At 37.2% G+C, this 16815-nt stretch overlaps 2 protein-coding genes across 13 annotated transcripts in view; one reads left to right on the plus strand and one right to left on the minus strand.

Moving 5' to 3' along the window:
- The window catches only part of ACSS3 (acyl-CoA synthetase short chain family member 3), a 177524-nt gene that overhangs the window by 87961 nt on the left and 72748 nt on the right, over positions 1–16815 (plus strand). For 3 of the 5 annotated variants that reach the window (XM_062613847.1, XM_062613846.1, XM_062613848.1), the window contains 3 exons: positions 110–209; positions 299–474; positions 774–1538. In XM_062613847.1, coding sequence (XP_062469831.1) covers positions 110–209; positions 299–474; positions 774–839 — 342 coding nt within the window. In that variant the 3' untranslated portion in view covers positions 840–1538. Of the gene's footprint in view, positions 1–109; positions 210–298; positions 475–773; positions 1539–16815 lie in introns of those variants that run through there. The other 2 variants (XR_009963877.1, XM_062613849.1) reach the window with 2 other exon arrangements.
- Positions 4555–16815, minus strand: part of PPFIA2 (PTPRF interacting protein alpha 2) — a 315167-nt gene continuing 302906 nt past the window's right edge. For 5 of the 8 annotated variants that reach the window (XR_009963872.1, XR_009963873.1, XR_009963874.1 and 2 more), the window contains 6 exons: positions 15725–15900; positions 14762–14859; positions 12658–12996; positions 11286–11445; positions 9502–9594; positions 4555–6042 (listed from right to left, as the gene is read on the minus strand). Coding sequence is in view for 2 of the 8 variants with exons in the window: in XM_062613845.1 (XP_062469829.1) it covers positions 9536–9594; positions 11286–11445; positions 12658–12726; positions 12821–12996; positions 14762–14859; positions 15725–15900 (738 nt within the window). In the remaining 6 variants the exon portion in view is untranslated. Of the gene's footprint in view, positions 6043–9501; positions 9595–11285; positions 11446–12657; positions 12997–14761; positions 14860–15724; positions 15901–16815 lie in introns of those variants that run through there. The other 3 variants (XM_062613845.1, XR_009963871.1, XM_062613844.1) reach the window with 3 other exon arrangements.

Raw genomic sequence — 16815 nt, forward strand, 5'->3', positions numbered from 1 at the left:
CTGTCGAAACATAAGAAATAAGTCTATTTTTTTGGCCATGCCTATGGATTTTTCTCACTGAAAGTTCAGTTATTATTAGTTATGTTCAGTTTTGTTCTCTGTCCCTCAGTGTATTCTCTTCCATCGTGCTGTGGCTGACTGTGCTGTTGTGGGCCAGGAGGATCCTTTAAAAGGACATGTTCCTTTTGCATTGTGTGTGCTGAGAGAAGGTGAGAGCTCACTGACACTGGCGTTACATAGACTTGCAAAAGTCACAGAAAAGCTAAAGGACATGAACAAGAAGTTCTTTATACCCTAGGTATAAAGACAGAAGAGGAAAAGATTTTGAAAGAGATTGTTGAGCGAGTTCGAACTAACATAGGTCCAGTAGCAGCTTTTCAGAAGGGGGTGTTTGTGAAACAGCTGCCAAAAACGCGCTCTGGCAAGATCCCGCGTTCAGCTCTTTCTGCACTTGTCAGTGGAAAGCCATATAAGGTAAGCTGGAGATGTATACTTTAATGAATTGGGCACATGTGCACATCCAAAGACACAACATCATGGTTTCTATTCTCTAGGCCATTCTGCAAGTGTTCTGTGATTTCAGGTACCACATTGTATATTTTATTTCTACTGTAGCTTCCCCAAAAGGTTTTCATGTTCCAGAGCTTTCCAGGTACTTTTTTCTTGATTGTTTTTGAGAGCTAGAGTTAGGAGATTCTCTGAATTAAATTCTTTTTTACTGTTGAAGGACAGCAATCTACTATCACATGCTTCTGTGTATTCTTCCTTTTCAGATAACACCAACCATTGAAGATGCTAGCACGTTTAAACACCTTGAAGAAGTGCTAAAGAAAAAGTAAATGGGATAATTGTTGGTAACAAATGGGTCAGTTAATGAAGTATACAAAGAGACTAGGAACCACCACATTATAAAAATTCCTAATGATGTGGGACTGATTTTTTACTTTAGAAATATTACTGTGTTTACCATATTGTCACAGCCAATGAAGCAGACTAAAGTCTCTGCATGTTGTCATTATATGCTGGATATTAAGACTGCTAAAAACTGCAAATATAATTCATACATTTCTATAGCATTAACATTTCAGTCTGTTGTTGTATAAAGTGACCAGTAACTTGAGTTTGTCTAAAATAGCTTACAAAAGGTAAGTCATGAACTGAGGACAGTAATAAATAGTAATTCTGATGTGAAATTATTGCAGACATAAATTGTCCTTACTTGCAAATTATGGGCCTTTATGGGCCTTTGAACTCGGTGAGCTTTAAGTTCCCTTCCAACTCAAACTATCCTACGATTCTGTCTTTGAAATTTTTATAAATTTTAAAATGAGTTTTCTTTATTGAACTGATAATTTTTTTCCTAAGTCTTTTTGCTGTAAATTAGATTTCTATGATTTTTTTACTCAATAACTTTCTGAAGTGTCTTTTTGTAGAATGATAGGCAATTTCTGGCTTTTGAATCTGTGAAAATCTGGATTTGTCCATAGTAATATTCAGTAAAACCCATGTATTCTAAATAAAGGCAAGCATTTATCCTTTGCATTTTCTCATAATTTTGTTGTTGTGGTTTGTACCACTTATAAGGATAACCAGAATGTGCTTTTGCTGACATAATTAGATGTTACGGGATCACTGAGATATGTATATCCAAGAAAATTAGCAAATACAGATACTAGGCAGCCCATTCTTGACTTTATTGGCCATTTCAAAATACGGGGTTCTCAGCAAGCCCAGGGGCTGGAGGATACTCTCTCTACATGAATTACTTCTCAAGCTGCAGGTTTTAATTGAACAATAAATGTAAAAATACCTTAAAAAATATACATTCACAGAAAAGCTTAAAAGCAGCAAAATTACTCAAACTTGGCAATACTTTCCACAGGAAAAAACAGTCAGCAATATGGAAATTCAGGTGATGTTGGTATAAAAGAGAGGTTCCATACTTAGGCCAAGGTAAGGCAGAAATTAAGTCTAGACATATTTTTCTATGGCAGTGTCCTCAAAAGAGTCCAGAAATAGGTTAACTTCTTTTGGGTAGAGGTAAGGATGTTAAGTGATAAATCAGCAGGCTGAGGTAGGAGCTAAAAGGTGATAGACAGGTGCTAATTAATATGAGCCATACGCAGCGTTGCCTCATGCTTGTGACTTTTTTGTAGAGTCAATGAGCTCTACCAGTTACACAGGAAATTGAAACAATTTCTGGGTGTTTTTTCACTTGGGACTGCATGCAACTGTGTTGAGCCAGGTCATACAGTTGTATAATAAACCAGCCAAGTCTGAGTCTGTGCTGTACTTGCTTTTTGCCAGATTATTGCATAAGGTAGCCACCCTGCTCAGCTATCTGATTTAGCTGAAAATCCCAGTCTGGACAGGGAGTGGAAGCATATAAAGACTAAGTCCTAACGATGCTTCATGGTAGATATGCTAACTGTACAGATTAGTGATTTATATGTGGAGTAATTTTGCTTCTCGGAGATGTCCTGAGACTTTCTTGAAATACTGCTTATATAAGTTGCAGTTAGTCAAAGGTACTGTTTTTTTCCGGATGTGCCAGGGCTTTAATAGAAGGCCTATGCCAGATAATGGAGTGCCTTGCAGAGACTTCTGAGTATTTTTCAGTTTCACAATTCCACAATTTAGCAATGTATGCTGAGCCAGGGCAAGAGAGAGATCTTGGGAGTTGTCACTGATGGGGTGGTTTTTTTGTGTGTGTTTTTGTTTTGCTTGGTTTTGTTTTAAAAGTGGTGAGAAACCACAAGGGTCTTGTCAGAGAAAACTGAGGCACATTCACGAGGTACATGGCCATTACGTTTTTTTGCACAATGAAAGCTGAGATGTTAAGTTGTGAATGTTTGCTGTAATTATCCTGGCTGCAGCATCAAGTTATAATTGTAGAAGCAGGGAAGCGGAGCTAATTAGTGAGAACACAAGTCATCTAGTAAGAATGCTGCAACAGGATGTAGAAGAGAATTAATTTCCTAGATCATTTATAGTTTTCCCAATGACATCTCGTGTTCCTATACCAGTTTCTCCATTTGTAAGGAAAGGTAAGCTGTTTTCTATTTTGGGGCTCTTTTGTTAAGGAAGAAATACTATCAGACTTAAAACCAACAGCAAACCAACCACAACATTAGTAATGGAGATTTAAACACTTACTTTTCTGGGGGCTATTTGCTCATATTAATATTGGCAAGAAACAGTTGTCTATCCTCTGAACTGTTTGTGAAGAGCTTGAATAGTTAACATTCTTAAAGTGTGTCCAGAAGAAAAATAGTTGTAATAACCTGTTTTGGTAGGAATCATTTAAGATCAAGACTGAAGCAGAAGGGCAGAGTGGCCAGCTGTACTCACTCTGCTACCACCCTGGTAATGGGGAGGATTCCAGGAATGCCAAATGTCTCATTCATCAACTTTCAGGAAATCAGACAAAGAAAGCCACCTTACTGCAGCAGTACAGTATGGAAAAACAGTTGTTTCATGGGCATTCCTTTTGCTTTCCAGAGGAGCCTTTTGCTGAGGAACTGTGATTGCAGAAAGAGAGTGCTTTGTTTACAGCTTTAGCTTTGTGCCAAGCTGGAGAAAGGGAGCAGGAGTAGTCATTCTTGTGCATGGCTTTGGTGCTCCCCAGCAACCTGGTGTGCCATCGAGGAAGAACTGCCTATTCAATACGTGATAGGAGAGCACCGATTTTGTTAATTTTGGTTTTAGAGAGAAGCAGTATGTGGGTAGATTTTAATGGTCAGGGAGTTATTGAAACTTGGCTGGGAGAGGTTGACGTAGTAATTATTTCCAGTGTACTGAAAGTGTTGCAGCCAACTAGATAATTTTTGCACATACCCACAATTTTTAGCTATTGTGTAGAGTGTACAGCTCCAGCTTATATGGAGGAGACAGGGATGCACTAAAGGATTTTTTATGTTAGCCTGAGATCAAAACTGAAGTCACAAAAATGCTCTTTTTAAAATATACTTTTAATATTTCTGCTCTTTTTCCACTGTGAAATAAATAATTTGGGGGTACTGTACATCTGGGGCAGGATAACTGCAGCTGTGGTTGCAAGATCTTGCTCACTGTTTTCCCCAACACACTTCATTCCTCTGTGTCCCTTGAATTTGAGTGTGGACTGTGTGGATCATGTAGGCTGCAGAAGAAATTCTTAAAATGGGAGCTGGTGTTTACAAGGGGAAGTATATTCAAATGATACTGCAACCACTGAAAATGGAACTGTGTTACGTTGTGACATTCTGGATTTAAATAATCTAAAAGGAGGTTGAGGGAGGAAAAGAAGGACCACCAGCAGTGATGCTGGTTAAGCCTGAAGAACTGTATGTAAGAGAGCCATGTCTTTATACAGTTGTGTCTTAACCTGAGTCATCATATCTCACCCATTAGCAAGTTCAGTGCTCCCTCTCGTGGCAGATTCTCACCTGTAGGTCCTTCATAACTTGTACCTGTTAGTGGCAAAATATGCTTATGCTTAGCTATGAGAAGTATCTGGCATCCAAACTATTTTAATGCTACTATGTACCAAGCTTAATAGACTTTAAACACAAATAGCACTGAATTCTTTTTTTATTGACATTGGGGGAGCAAAATCTTTCACCATCTGATTGACTGAAGTTTGCCAAATGAAAATAGACAAAACAAATGTTTATGTACGTGCAAACATTGCAGATCAAACTGCGAAAAGAAATAACTAAAAGACAGGTCTTGAGCTAAGATCAAGCAGCAGAAAAATAGCAAATAGGTAAATGACTATTAAGTAGGTCTTACTTTGAAACTTCCCATTTAAACAAAGAATAAACGACAATAACACCACCAAATAAAGCCACAGCAGGTAATAGTTGCTCTTCTAAACTTTTATACACTATATATTAATCACTCTGTCTTTCAGTTATTTCCTCTGATAAAACTGACTTCTGTGAAGTCTCAGCAAGGCCATATTGGCTAAAAGCATAACATTAGACAGGAGCCTGTCTAATGCCCTGTTATAATGAAGAAATGGTGGGGTTTGGCTTCTTGTTTCTTTCTTTTTCTTTGTTGAATATATCTGGAAGTGAGAATCTGATTCTATGCAAATATTAAATTTAATTTTCCAATGCTGGCTGGTGTCTGAAGATCCTGGAATAAAAAGGTGGCTCCTGGTAAGGCAAGATTCTTCTTGGTCCACAGGTAACATAGAAGAAAGTTTTTGATTTTTTGTATAAATCATGTTTTATTAAATTGCCTTTTTTTGTCAGGTTTTTTTTTTTAGTTTGTTTTTTTTTTTGCTTTGTTTTTTTTTTTTTTTTGTAAATGGTTCTTCCAGGTTTATTTGTTAGTTTTTAAGATGTGAGCCTCTTAAAATGAATGATTCTTCTCTATAGAGATCTAACATTTCCGTTTTGTTTTTAGAGGTCCATTTTGGCTCCAGTTCCAGGTTACGTTATTCTATTATACATCATCAGAGGCAGGTGTTCAGCTTTAAATATTGACAGATTTTCTCAGTAGGAACATGTTGAAGCTTCTAACGCTGCTAAACATATTCATTTGACTGTTACAATCCAAAAACTGTAAAAATGGTGGAATGGAAAGATACAAACAGTATTATTGACACTGTATTGTCAAGTGTTTGCACTGAGACCCCATGTACCATAGATTTTATTTTTAAAAAATCATATTTATATCCATTTACATAAGACTTACACATTTTAAAAGAAATACATACACAGTAAATACGTAAATGTCTTAGTATTTTACAATAAAACAGATGGAACAATGTAAAAATGAGTGGCTTCATTTGATAAAAGCTTTGGATGTGCACTACTGCCAAACTTCTGATGACAGAGATGCTGAGAGGAAGCGGGGAGGTTGTTTTGTTTTTCTTTTATTTTTGTAGTAATTCTTGTTTTAAACTAATCAATACATGAAAGGAATATCATATCTTTTGATAAAACTTATGTGTTCTCTTCCCTATTACCCTGTTCTTGCAGAGAGTTTTAATGCTCTTTTTCCTAAGTAGTGGTAGTGCACTTCAGGTAAAGTAGAAGTAAGAGATGACATCTAAGGGAAGAAAATAAACAAATGTTAATTAGTGAGATTCTTTGATTCCAATTTAGTCTAGGATGCAGTGACACCAGAAAATATTATAGCACTAAGCTATTGCATGTTTTAGTAAAACATGGATTTTGAGTATCTAAGGGAGACATGCATTTGTTGTTTAATTTTAGATCTGTAACATAAACCTATTAATAATGCATTTTAATCTTTTACTAATGTATACTGATTTTTGTCCTAGATCAAACAGATGCCTGCTTATATTCATTTTACATTTGTTTTCTTATTTGGGTTCAGCAGTGGATCTGGAGACCTTTGCCTGTTTGGTACAAGGTGGAACACACATTTTAAAGTATATAGACTTTGTTGATGTACTCTGTGACTCTTCTTGTTCACTGCAGTTTGACAGCATTTACCTTTTTCACCCTGACTATTTCTTTGCTATGGACCAGCTGTTTCCAGATTATCATTCACATCTTTTTGGAACTCTTCTCTGTCTTTACAAATCCTCTTTGGAACCCCTCATTGATAAAGTACATTGTTGATTTTGCCAAATACCCTTTGACATTTCTTTAGAATAAAAATGAAGCTACTGTGTTCTACTGCCTCAGCCTATAGCAGTGAAACTCTTCTGGCTGAGCCTTCTGACTTGGTGGTGACAAGTATTTTGGTAGAGAAAAGTGTTAGGAAAGCTTAGACTGTGTGACTGCCAAATCCACTGGCTGTGTAATAGCATTGCAGATGTTCAGCTGGGTAAAATGAGGCCACCAAGCAGAAAGCTTGACCTGTCCAATGTGCTTTATGGTAAACTTCTTTTCATGATAAAATGGCTAGGCACCAGGAGTGTTAAATTTTGTTAAATTCCTGATTGGAGAGTGCACTCAAACTGGGCTGCATGGAACATGTTCATGTGACTGTTCTGAGAATATCAGTGCATTGTTTCTGGCAGCTTATCATGGAGGTTTCAGCAAATGTTTGCAAAAAATATCTGAAATGCAACTTGAAAACATATGAACTGAACCCAGCTGTTGTGAAGAAACACCATAAGACACTGTAAGGTTGTACCCAGTTGGTGGTGTTGGCATACACTGTTTTGAAATAAGAGGCTTTGACATTACCTGTAGGAAAGGCAAGTAGCAGAATGAAAGATCTGCAGCCTGCTGTGATCACAGGCCATCTCATTTGTTCCATGTGCAACCTGTTCGCAGCTCTCTATTCAGTCTGCTTTTTATATGCATATTCCCCTTTACTATATTAAAAATTGTCTTATATTGTATCGTGTGAAAGCTCATCCAGCTATCTATCCCCTCTGCCACCTAGTTAGAATCAGTTCCTGATTCTATGCGTGCAGGTAGTTAAGTCACCAGGGTGACACAACTATTGATGTAAGTCAACTAGGAAAGGTGTTAAAAGCCTGGGTCCCAGTTTGACCTGGATCTGGAAAATTTCAGGAGGCATGTTGTAATAAATAATCTTTTGTCCAAGTATCAATCAGTTCCTTCCATGAAGAAACTGTTAGGAACTGTGATCACATAATTCAGAAAACTCTTCGCTTGCCCTTCAACCAACTTCAAATCCCCATAGGAGTGGTTTTTTTTATGCATTCATCCCTAAGATTCGGGCAATTTTCTTAGCTTTTCAAGTCTGATATCTTAATGAAGGAAATCTTCTCTCTGCATATTTTTGATGTCATTCACTGAAAGCCAAAAATACTTTTAACTTGCTCTGGTTTCTAACCTGCCGTGATGTTTTGAAACTGCACTTATGAAGAGTGCATCTAGTTCACACCATCTTGTTGCTTTACTAAAAGGAATATATGGTAAGCGAAAATAAATATTAATTAAGTATGTTAATGTCAGTCATTCTTATATATTCGGTTCTACATTTAGATGTAAATCTGATGCTTATAGAGCTCTCAAGCATTTAAGATTAGATTGTAATTAGCTGAACAGTGGACAAGTACCAATGTAAGTATCAGATACTTGAAACATGGCTAATACTCCTATAGAAATTGAAGTTAACTTGTATAGCTTGTATAACTTTGTATAAACAGCTTTTTTGCTCAAAATATATAACTACCACATAGTGCAAGAAAAGTTTGCTAATTTACTTCTGCTTGTGGATTGCTACGTTTTAGACAATTTTTGAATACGGTGGGAATAAACAGTTCAGATAGTCCTACACCAATTTTTGTTAACATACCAATTTTAATTTTCTGCCCTTGTGGCACTCTTCAAACCTATTGGAAAACATCACCTTATGTTCTTGGCTCATCACTGTTGGCCTAATAGATAGCTTGGTGTTTGAACGTAATTTCTTGGTCATAAGTTATTGCTGTCAACATTGCAATTCTGAAGCATATAGGAGAAAAGATACACATCCTGAAGGTCTATGAAGTAAGGCTCATGTCCTCAGTAGGATCCTGAGCAATCCATGTTTTCCACTGATAATATCTACACTAAGCACTTTTTGAACCTGCCCAGAATTAGTAAAATCTCAATGGCCTCAATCCTCTCTCAGTCTTGGGAATCTAAAAAAAATTACTCTCTCACAGGCCCTGGAATGTCTTGCCTACAATATGTAACAGCTATTCAAGCACGTTCAATGCCTGGTGAAGTTTTGGTGCTATCCAGATATTCTTTCCAGCTCCCCTAGAATCCTCTGAGTAACGAAATGGAACAACAAACTTTTACTGAGAAAATATTAGCATGAAATGGTGCTGTACTGATGAAAGCGCTTATCAAGTTAGGATTTATTACTAAACTTGTGATGTAGCAGAAAACAGTGTATTTCCACAGAACTCTGGAAGAGTGAATCTGTGAGATTCATAGCCATACTGGAAAGAGAAGTGGTGAGAAATGAATTCCGGTACTAAATTTGATTCAAAGTTGCATCCAGCTCAGAATATCCTTTCTTTTTCACTGGTGAGTTCTGAATGATTTGACAAGTGCAAGAATCTCTGTAACAGATAAGTTCAGAAGATTTTCTGTGAAGGGGAAGTTTTGTTCCAGATTTATGCAGGTATCTCATGTTCTAAATTTAGACATATTTCTCACTGAAAAAGGTAAATCTCTCTTGCTTTACTAGTTTTCTCTCATTCCTCTTCCTAGCTCCTGGTATATTCAGTACCTGTGCCTATTGCTGTCTCCCCAGCTTTAAGTTTGAAAGCCTACAGAATACAGTGCAGTTGGTGAGCTACCAACTGAACAGAGTTGTCTGAAAACTTCTATCTCTTTTGCTAAAGTGGTTTCAGCAGAAAGAACCTGGTGTTTGAGTTGGGAAAAAGAACAGTGTGGTGTCCCCTGGACTGAACTTGAGGCTGTTGTCATGATCTAATGACCACTCTAGTGATCCTGAGTTAGGTCTTCTGCTCCATGCTGGCTCTTGCTTGAATAATGCCAAGGAATATTTGGTGTAGGGTACAGTTATAAAGAGCTTTCGTGATGGCCTCTTATGAATACTCACAATAATTCAGTGCTGGCTTCTTTGCTAGGCCTTGTCAGCATGAGTATGTGCGAACTGTTGAGCTGTCTAACCTCTGCAGTCGTGATGAAGCAACTGCAAATTGCAAAAAAGAAACAAACCAGAACCTCTTTAGAATCATGAAGGAAATAAACCAGTCTGTTTCCCACTGGAAGGGTGGCTATTAAATTGCTCTGCGGATTTCTGTGACATTATCTGGCCATAGTCTAGTTCAGAACTCAAGTGTTTACACTCATGTCTGGTGCACTCTTGAAGTCTGCCGTAAGTTAATACAGTTTAAAACTCAATTTTGTCCTTCTTTTGTTGAAACTGCTAATACTGTACCTATTATGCTGTTGAAATACTATAGTGTTCCTAGCACTGGGAGATAGGAAGCCAAATCCTGGATGAAGATGTAGGTCTTCAAAGCTACCTGTGTTCAAGTCTACTGTCTGGAAGACCTCAAGTAAATCACTAAATCTCCCTTGTGCCTTAGTTCTCCATCTATAAAATGAGAATAATATGTTCTACATCATAGCATGGCTAGAAAATGAAATCCATGAATATTTGTAAGGTTCTTAGCTCCTACAGTAATGTAGGCCATGGAAATGCCTAGGGAGCTAGTACCTTTATTTATACATGGAATTTGCCTTGGAATGGTCTCTTGTCTTACAGCTTCATTGCTGCTGAAAAGTGCAGGATTAAAAGCAAAGCGTGCAGATGAGCAGCAGAGCCAATGAAATTCAGTGATGCAATCATTAAATTATTCCATCTATAACTGCAACTATAAAGAATTGTTTTTAAAAGTGAGAAACTTTAATGGAATTTAGATGGTTTTAATGGAATTTAGATGGCAATACTGTCATACCAAGTTCATTCAAGAGTTACAGAATGTAATCACTACAAGCAGGATATTAAATTACTTTGAGACAAATCTATTCCTAGACCTGAATTCTCTCATGAGGAAATAAGCAACGGTATTTGGAAGAGGCCAGTCTGTGTATTTTTACTTCTCAGAACTTCAAGCAGGTATACATGGCTTTAGCATCCATATACCAAAGGGAATAGCTGCACTGGGATTTGTCCTTTCTCCCTGCCCTCTTACGATGACTTTTAAGTTTTAAATATTTTTTTAATTATGATTTATTTGTTACTTTTCCAATCACTGCTGAGTTAGTGCATCTTTTGGAAACTAAAAAGATTTCCAGAGAAAATGAAGACTGGTATACAGTAACTCAATTAGTATGATGAAAAAATATAGATGAAATTCAGTACTTGCTAACTACACTACCTGTCTGATTATAACTAATTGTTGGCAGCTTGAGTTATTTGATGGTCAAGGATGAGCTAGTTAGTTGGAATGTAAATTAGGAAAATAAATGTGATAGTCCTTTCTAAGTTCATTCTCTAAAATACATTCTACCTGCTAGAAAGGCTAATAAACTGAAAAATTTGCTTAGCTATTATATGCAATCTCAGATAAAAGTTAGCAAATTAATTCCTCTCTTTCTGAATGCTTCCTTTCCAGATCTAGGATTGCTAGATGCCCACCCCCTCTTTTTTTTTTTTTTTTCTCAAACACTTAGAGTCTGAAGCTAACCTGAAAAGATCAACAGTATGCCAAGTCAGTTCTTTTCCATTCCCTAATTCAGCTCTCCCAGACTATTCATCCTATAATTATATGAACACAGCCGTTCTGATGTGCGACAGATATGCAATAGAAGTCAATTTAGCATGCAGAATAAGTCCCTTGCTTTTCAACAGTAAGTGCATGAATGACTGCATACCGTCAGTTGTCATCTTCCGTGACTGCCCTGATGTTGTGGTTAATCTGAACCCAGCTGGCAGTGTTTCTGAGGAGCCCGGCATCATGCTGATCCCATGAACCTCACGTGGAGGAAACTGTCGTCGCCAGGAGGGGCCACGTCTGAAGTTCTTGTCATCACTCTGTTAACACAGAGTTGTATTTGGTAAAGCAAAATCATAGAATCATAGAATAGTTAGGGTTGGAAAGGACCATCTAGTTCCAACCCTCCTGCCATGGCAGGGACACCTCACACTAAACCATGCCACGCAAGGCTCTGTCCAACCTGGCCTTGAACACTGCCAGGGATGGAGCATTCACAGCTTCCCTGGGCAACCCATTCCAGTGCCTCACCACCCTTACAATAAGGAATTTCTTCCTTTTATCCAATCTAAACTTCCTCTGTTTAAGTTTTAACCCTTTGATTCCTTGTCCTGCTGTGTGCCGCCTCTCCCCACTGACAAATGTTTTCCACAACAACCACCCTGCTCTGTTGCAGTGCATCCAGTAACTGCAGTGCATTTGAGACACTCTTGTAAAGGTAAACGCTTTAGAAAAGTTAAATGCTAGGGTGGAAAACTCTTCGTAAATCTCTGGCTCAGTATTGTTGATGGTTTTTGTATCAGCTAAAGTAGAACTTCCTTAAAAATCAGATATCTACCAGATACTGTTACAGAAAGTGCATTGGTTTGTCACTGCATTAGGAGGGTTATGTAGAGTGCTAATAAAGAATTAAACACTCATGTGCATGCACAGAATTCATAGGCATCTTAAGTCCTTAAAGTTTTATTCCTTCTTATGTGCAGAGGTCAAAGATTTGATTTTTTTTTTGTTTGTTTGTTTTTGCACTGGACTCTTATCTAAAGATGAATTATTTTTTTTTTTAAGATTCCCTACCCTGGGTAACTGCCCCAAATATCACTCTATTACATACTGATTAACTTTGAAGAACCAAAAGAAACCTACCTCAAAACAAGCCACCAAGCCCTCACTTTTATTCTGTCTTCTTTATTTTTGAAGAAAAAGTGTGTCCTAAAGAATAGATTGCACAGGCACCTTCCTCCCATCACCACTTTCTCTGGCCAGTGAAACTTCCAGTCCTTTCTGCATGTTTCCTCTATGGAGAATGTTCATCTTAAGGTAAGAGTGCAGTGCCAAATTTAGCATCCAAAGTGCTATGAATATGTAGCCAAAATGAGGTTACTTTAGATACCATGACTGGCATTTCCTAATTTTTTCTTAAAGTTGTAACTGAGTCTTTTTAACAATGTGCAAAGTAAATGTCTTCATGCATTCAATTTAATTTTTATATTTTACTGTGATATGTTATAAATACTGAAAATAAAATTAATTACTTCCTCAAGTCGTCTTTCAGTTCCTAGTGCTAAAAGGTTGTTGTATTCTCTCTCAAGGATCTGACGTGCCTAGAGATACCAAAGTGAAAAATTAAAATGGTTGAATATGAATAAAAGGCAATAATGTGTACAGATTAATCAGAAGTAGCATGAGCAAACTTGCCTGGGTGTTTTGTGTTGGAATCTGTAATAATAATGCTAAACTGCTGTAATCAAAGTTTTCATCCAGTGCTATAAGTGAACCATGTACACCACTTTCTAGAATATTATTTGCATATTCTCGGAGGCCAATAGCTTGGAGCCAGCGTATGACTCGGTCATTGCTCCACACCAGCACATCTGTAAGGACATAACATCAGTTCAGTCTGCTGATACATGATAACTTCATGTTATCATACATGATTACTGCTTCATTTCTTAAATGAGGAATGCCAGCAAACTATTCATATAGAATTAATAACACCTATTCAAAACCCTGTGTCATTTTAGCTACCTGCAAGTTAAATGTTTCCAAAGGAGAAAGATGCCTCTAAAGGGCATTTTCAGAATGCAATTCCTCCCACCTCCTATAGCTAGCCTTGTCAATTCTTACGCAAGGTTTTACAGTCTAACAGTGAATGGACACAGGAGAAATACCTTTTCTTCAAGGCTTCACCTTAGAATTTTGTATTAAACATTCTGAGAGTTGGGTGAGCACCTGCCATTTTATGACATGCCATAAAGCAAACGATGAGTTTATAATGTAAGAGACTAATACTATTTTTATTTCAGAAAGCTGGTTGAGCTGTCAAGGCCCATGCCAGTTATAAAGCTAAGGAAAAACAAATGGACTAGGAAACCATTTTTGAGGATTTGGCTGTTATAAAAGAAGTAGCCTACCCTGTCTGTAAGATTAAAAGAAAGTTAATTATAGTGATCTTTATAATTGTGAGTGGAAAACGTAACACTGAGCTTTGTGTTAGTAAGTGATGAGGCTTTTTCCTGAATCCTTGGACGTACAGCTAAGGTTGCTTTTCTGTGTTCAGGCATTTGCAATTGCCTGACCAAGAGCATCCCAGGCTGGGGTCAAGATCATCTGAAACACAGTGTGGCAGCCAGGGATCACTGAGACAAAATCCCACTTGGGACTGAGTCAAACTGATGGATGCACACATCCTGATGTGTGTGCATCAGGGTGAATGAGGCTATGGGTTATTGCCCATGTCGTAGCAGTGACTGGCATTGAAGACTCACCAGAATTTGAGACCAGTACCCAATTACCCTTCGGTCTCCAGCTGTACCCACTCAGGCTGACTGACAATAGCCTTTGTGTTACTGCCTGCCATCATCTGCCTTGAGCAGATGGCTTTCACTGTAGCCATTTCCGCTTCCAATTCCTATTTCTTTAGCTCTTTAGCTAACTGCTGTAGTCACTAGAGTTGGAAATCAAAAAATTCACTTCTGATGATGGAAAAAAATCCAACAACCCTAATTGTTTTTATATATATATATTTGTATATGTGTATATATATATGTATAACAGGAAGTATATATGCAGAAAAATATTCTGTGATGCTCTAGAGAGCTTTGCACAGAAAAATAACTTAAAATCAGCTGTTAAATTTAGCAACACCAGTTCTGTTAGGAACTATTATTATATACCAACCGTCTCAGTGGCCACCCCTCTAAGCAACATTTTCTATGATACACATTTTGAAGTAAGAAATCAAAGGCAATGATTTTGGATATCAGGAGATCAGTGTTAGGGTCCTGAGTGCTCCTGTTTCCCCATGGTACCCCCAGCACCTCCCTCTAAGCTGCAGGATACTTGGCCTTCTGCTTCTGAGACTGGAAGAGGCTAGAATAAGATAAAATCTGTTCAAAAATCCAATTTAGCAAAATGTATGAATCAAAACAGCATTTGTACTTGCAGCCTGGATTTAGCAAAGTACTTAACTGTACATAATTTAGGGAGATATTGTATGTTCTGAAGATAGGTGGACTTAGGTTAGTTTTACTTAAAGCACATGGTTAAATGCTTTGCTAAAATGGCCTGACAAAGGGTTAATAGTGCCAAGCTTCAGAAGAAGAAACATTCCCAGTACTTATTCCCATGAACTATCACCTTTTATTTCATGCTGACTCATTTCTCTTCGCTTTTCCAGTTCTTTTCTATCATAATTCAACCTCTTTAAACACATGATTCCATATTGCAAGCTTGTTCTGTTATTTAAAGAGAAACATTTACAGAGTTAATAAAGATAATCTTGAAGATGGGAATACATGTAGGATGTATTTCCTGCATTTCACATGAGGTGTTTCATGGTGCCCATGTAGCAAATCTTGCGGACAGAGGGGAGAGCAAAACCAGTTAAAAATCTCCATGGACTTCAAAAATACGAAATGAATTAAACCAAAATGAATATGTTTGAAATAAATGTTCTAGTATAAGAAACGCAAAACATTAAAAATGGTACTCAGGAAAGGTCAGCCTTTGTGAGCCGCGAAATGTTTTGTCAAATCAGACCTTAAGAAAGTGACAAATCAGAGAGTACATTAAAAAAAATCCACTTCTTGTCACATAAACATCATTCTCTTTGAAGTCTAAATGCCTTTATTTCCATATTTCCAATTTAGTTTCCAGGTTATATCCCTAGATAACCTGAACAACTCTCAATTTGCTTGTACCCTTAACAGCTTTTATGCGCTACACACAATAGCTTTTCATTATTATGAGATCTTAGGGCTTCAAATCTTAGTCTACCACTGTTTGATACTTTAAACCACTTAATAAATTATTACTGTTTCTGTATTGTCAAGGCTTTATTTATGCATTAATAATTCCCTGCTCATTATGAAATTTATCTGTACCAGTATCTTTAGTTCTAAGAGACATAATTTCAATGTGGTTGCTATTACTAAAGGAATCTCTCACAATTCAGATTTCTGACACTCAGCACACACTTTTCTGTGTGTTTTTCCACACCAGAACAACAGAAAGTAAGTAAGTAGTTTTATTCTGTGCAGTACTGATCACTACATCAGACACATAAACCTCTTTTTAGGTGTAGTCTTTATTCCAACATACCGATGAAAGCTATCCACCATTTTTAAGTGCACACGCAGATCTTTCTTTGTCAGGTGGTCTAACATCCTTGCATCTACCAGGCATTCCATGAAATAACTTCGGTACTGAGGTAAACCCAGACTGGGGAGCCATTCGTTACCTATCCATTCATGGTTCATGTCACCATAAGCCAGGGTCTACAGGGGAAAGAGAAAGGACAGGGGAAATATACTCTTTAGTTTCTTCAAGGTTGCACCACAGACTGAAAACATAATATCTGCTATGCTTGTTTCTAGTGAGACATCCTAGCTTATAAATATGTCTAAAAAACGCCACATTCTGTTTTGACATTGGAGGTGGAAACCACTATGAGATATTTGTCACTAATAGCAGTTTCGCCCATTGTGTCTTATTTTATATTTGTAGACTTTAAGCAATTTTTTTTTGTAACAGGAAATCATATGTTCAGTTTTGAGTTTTAAATGTAAGCAAAATTACACACTTGAAATGTGTTTTATAATTTTACTTGCTTTCAATTGACCTTCTAGAATATTTATGTTTGATAGACAATTCCTACTTGGTAATACAAACATGGCCTCAGGGATTCAACTGAAGTTTGTGTCACAGTTTAGTGGGAGCTAGGATTTTGTAAACAGGCTCTAATGACACTTCATGGTTACACCCCTGTAAATCCTTTTGAGACCAAAACATTATTATATTTGTCAGACAAGCTTATGCTCACCATCATTCATCATCCATCACAGCAGGTGACCAAATACAATTCATTAATGAGATATTTTCAGCTGTGAACAGCTTAAAACTATCGTCTCATAAGTGGAGCTCAATAAATTAATTCTTTAAGACAAGAGCAAACCAGATTCCTCCTAGCATTCAGGCACTAAGCTACTTCATTGTTCAGCTGAATTTTGATGGGGTGAAGAAGAAAAAAAACACAAGCTATTTTTATATGGGTTGCACAAAATAGATTTTTCATCTCACTGTTGTCAATTATATTGTACCACTAAAACTTAATAGAAATGAACTCAAACTGCAAGATTAACACTTCTTCAGTAGGGTTGAGCTCAGATTTCAGCATCACTTTCAAGCCTACC

Source organism: Pezoporus occidentalis, unplaced genomic scaffold (genome assembly GCF_034315485.1).
Source record: "Pezoporus occidentalis ecotype Australia unplaced genomic scaffold, CSIRO_AGI_Poc_V1 ctg17, whole genome shotgun sequence".
NCBI lineage: Eukaryota > Metazoa > Chordata > Aves > Psittaciformes > Psittacidae > Pezoporus > Pezoporus occidentalis.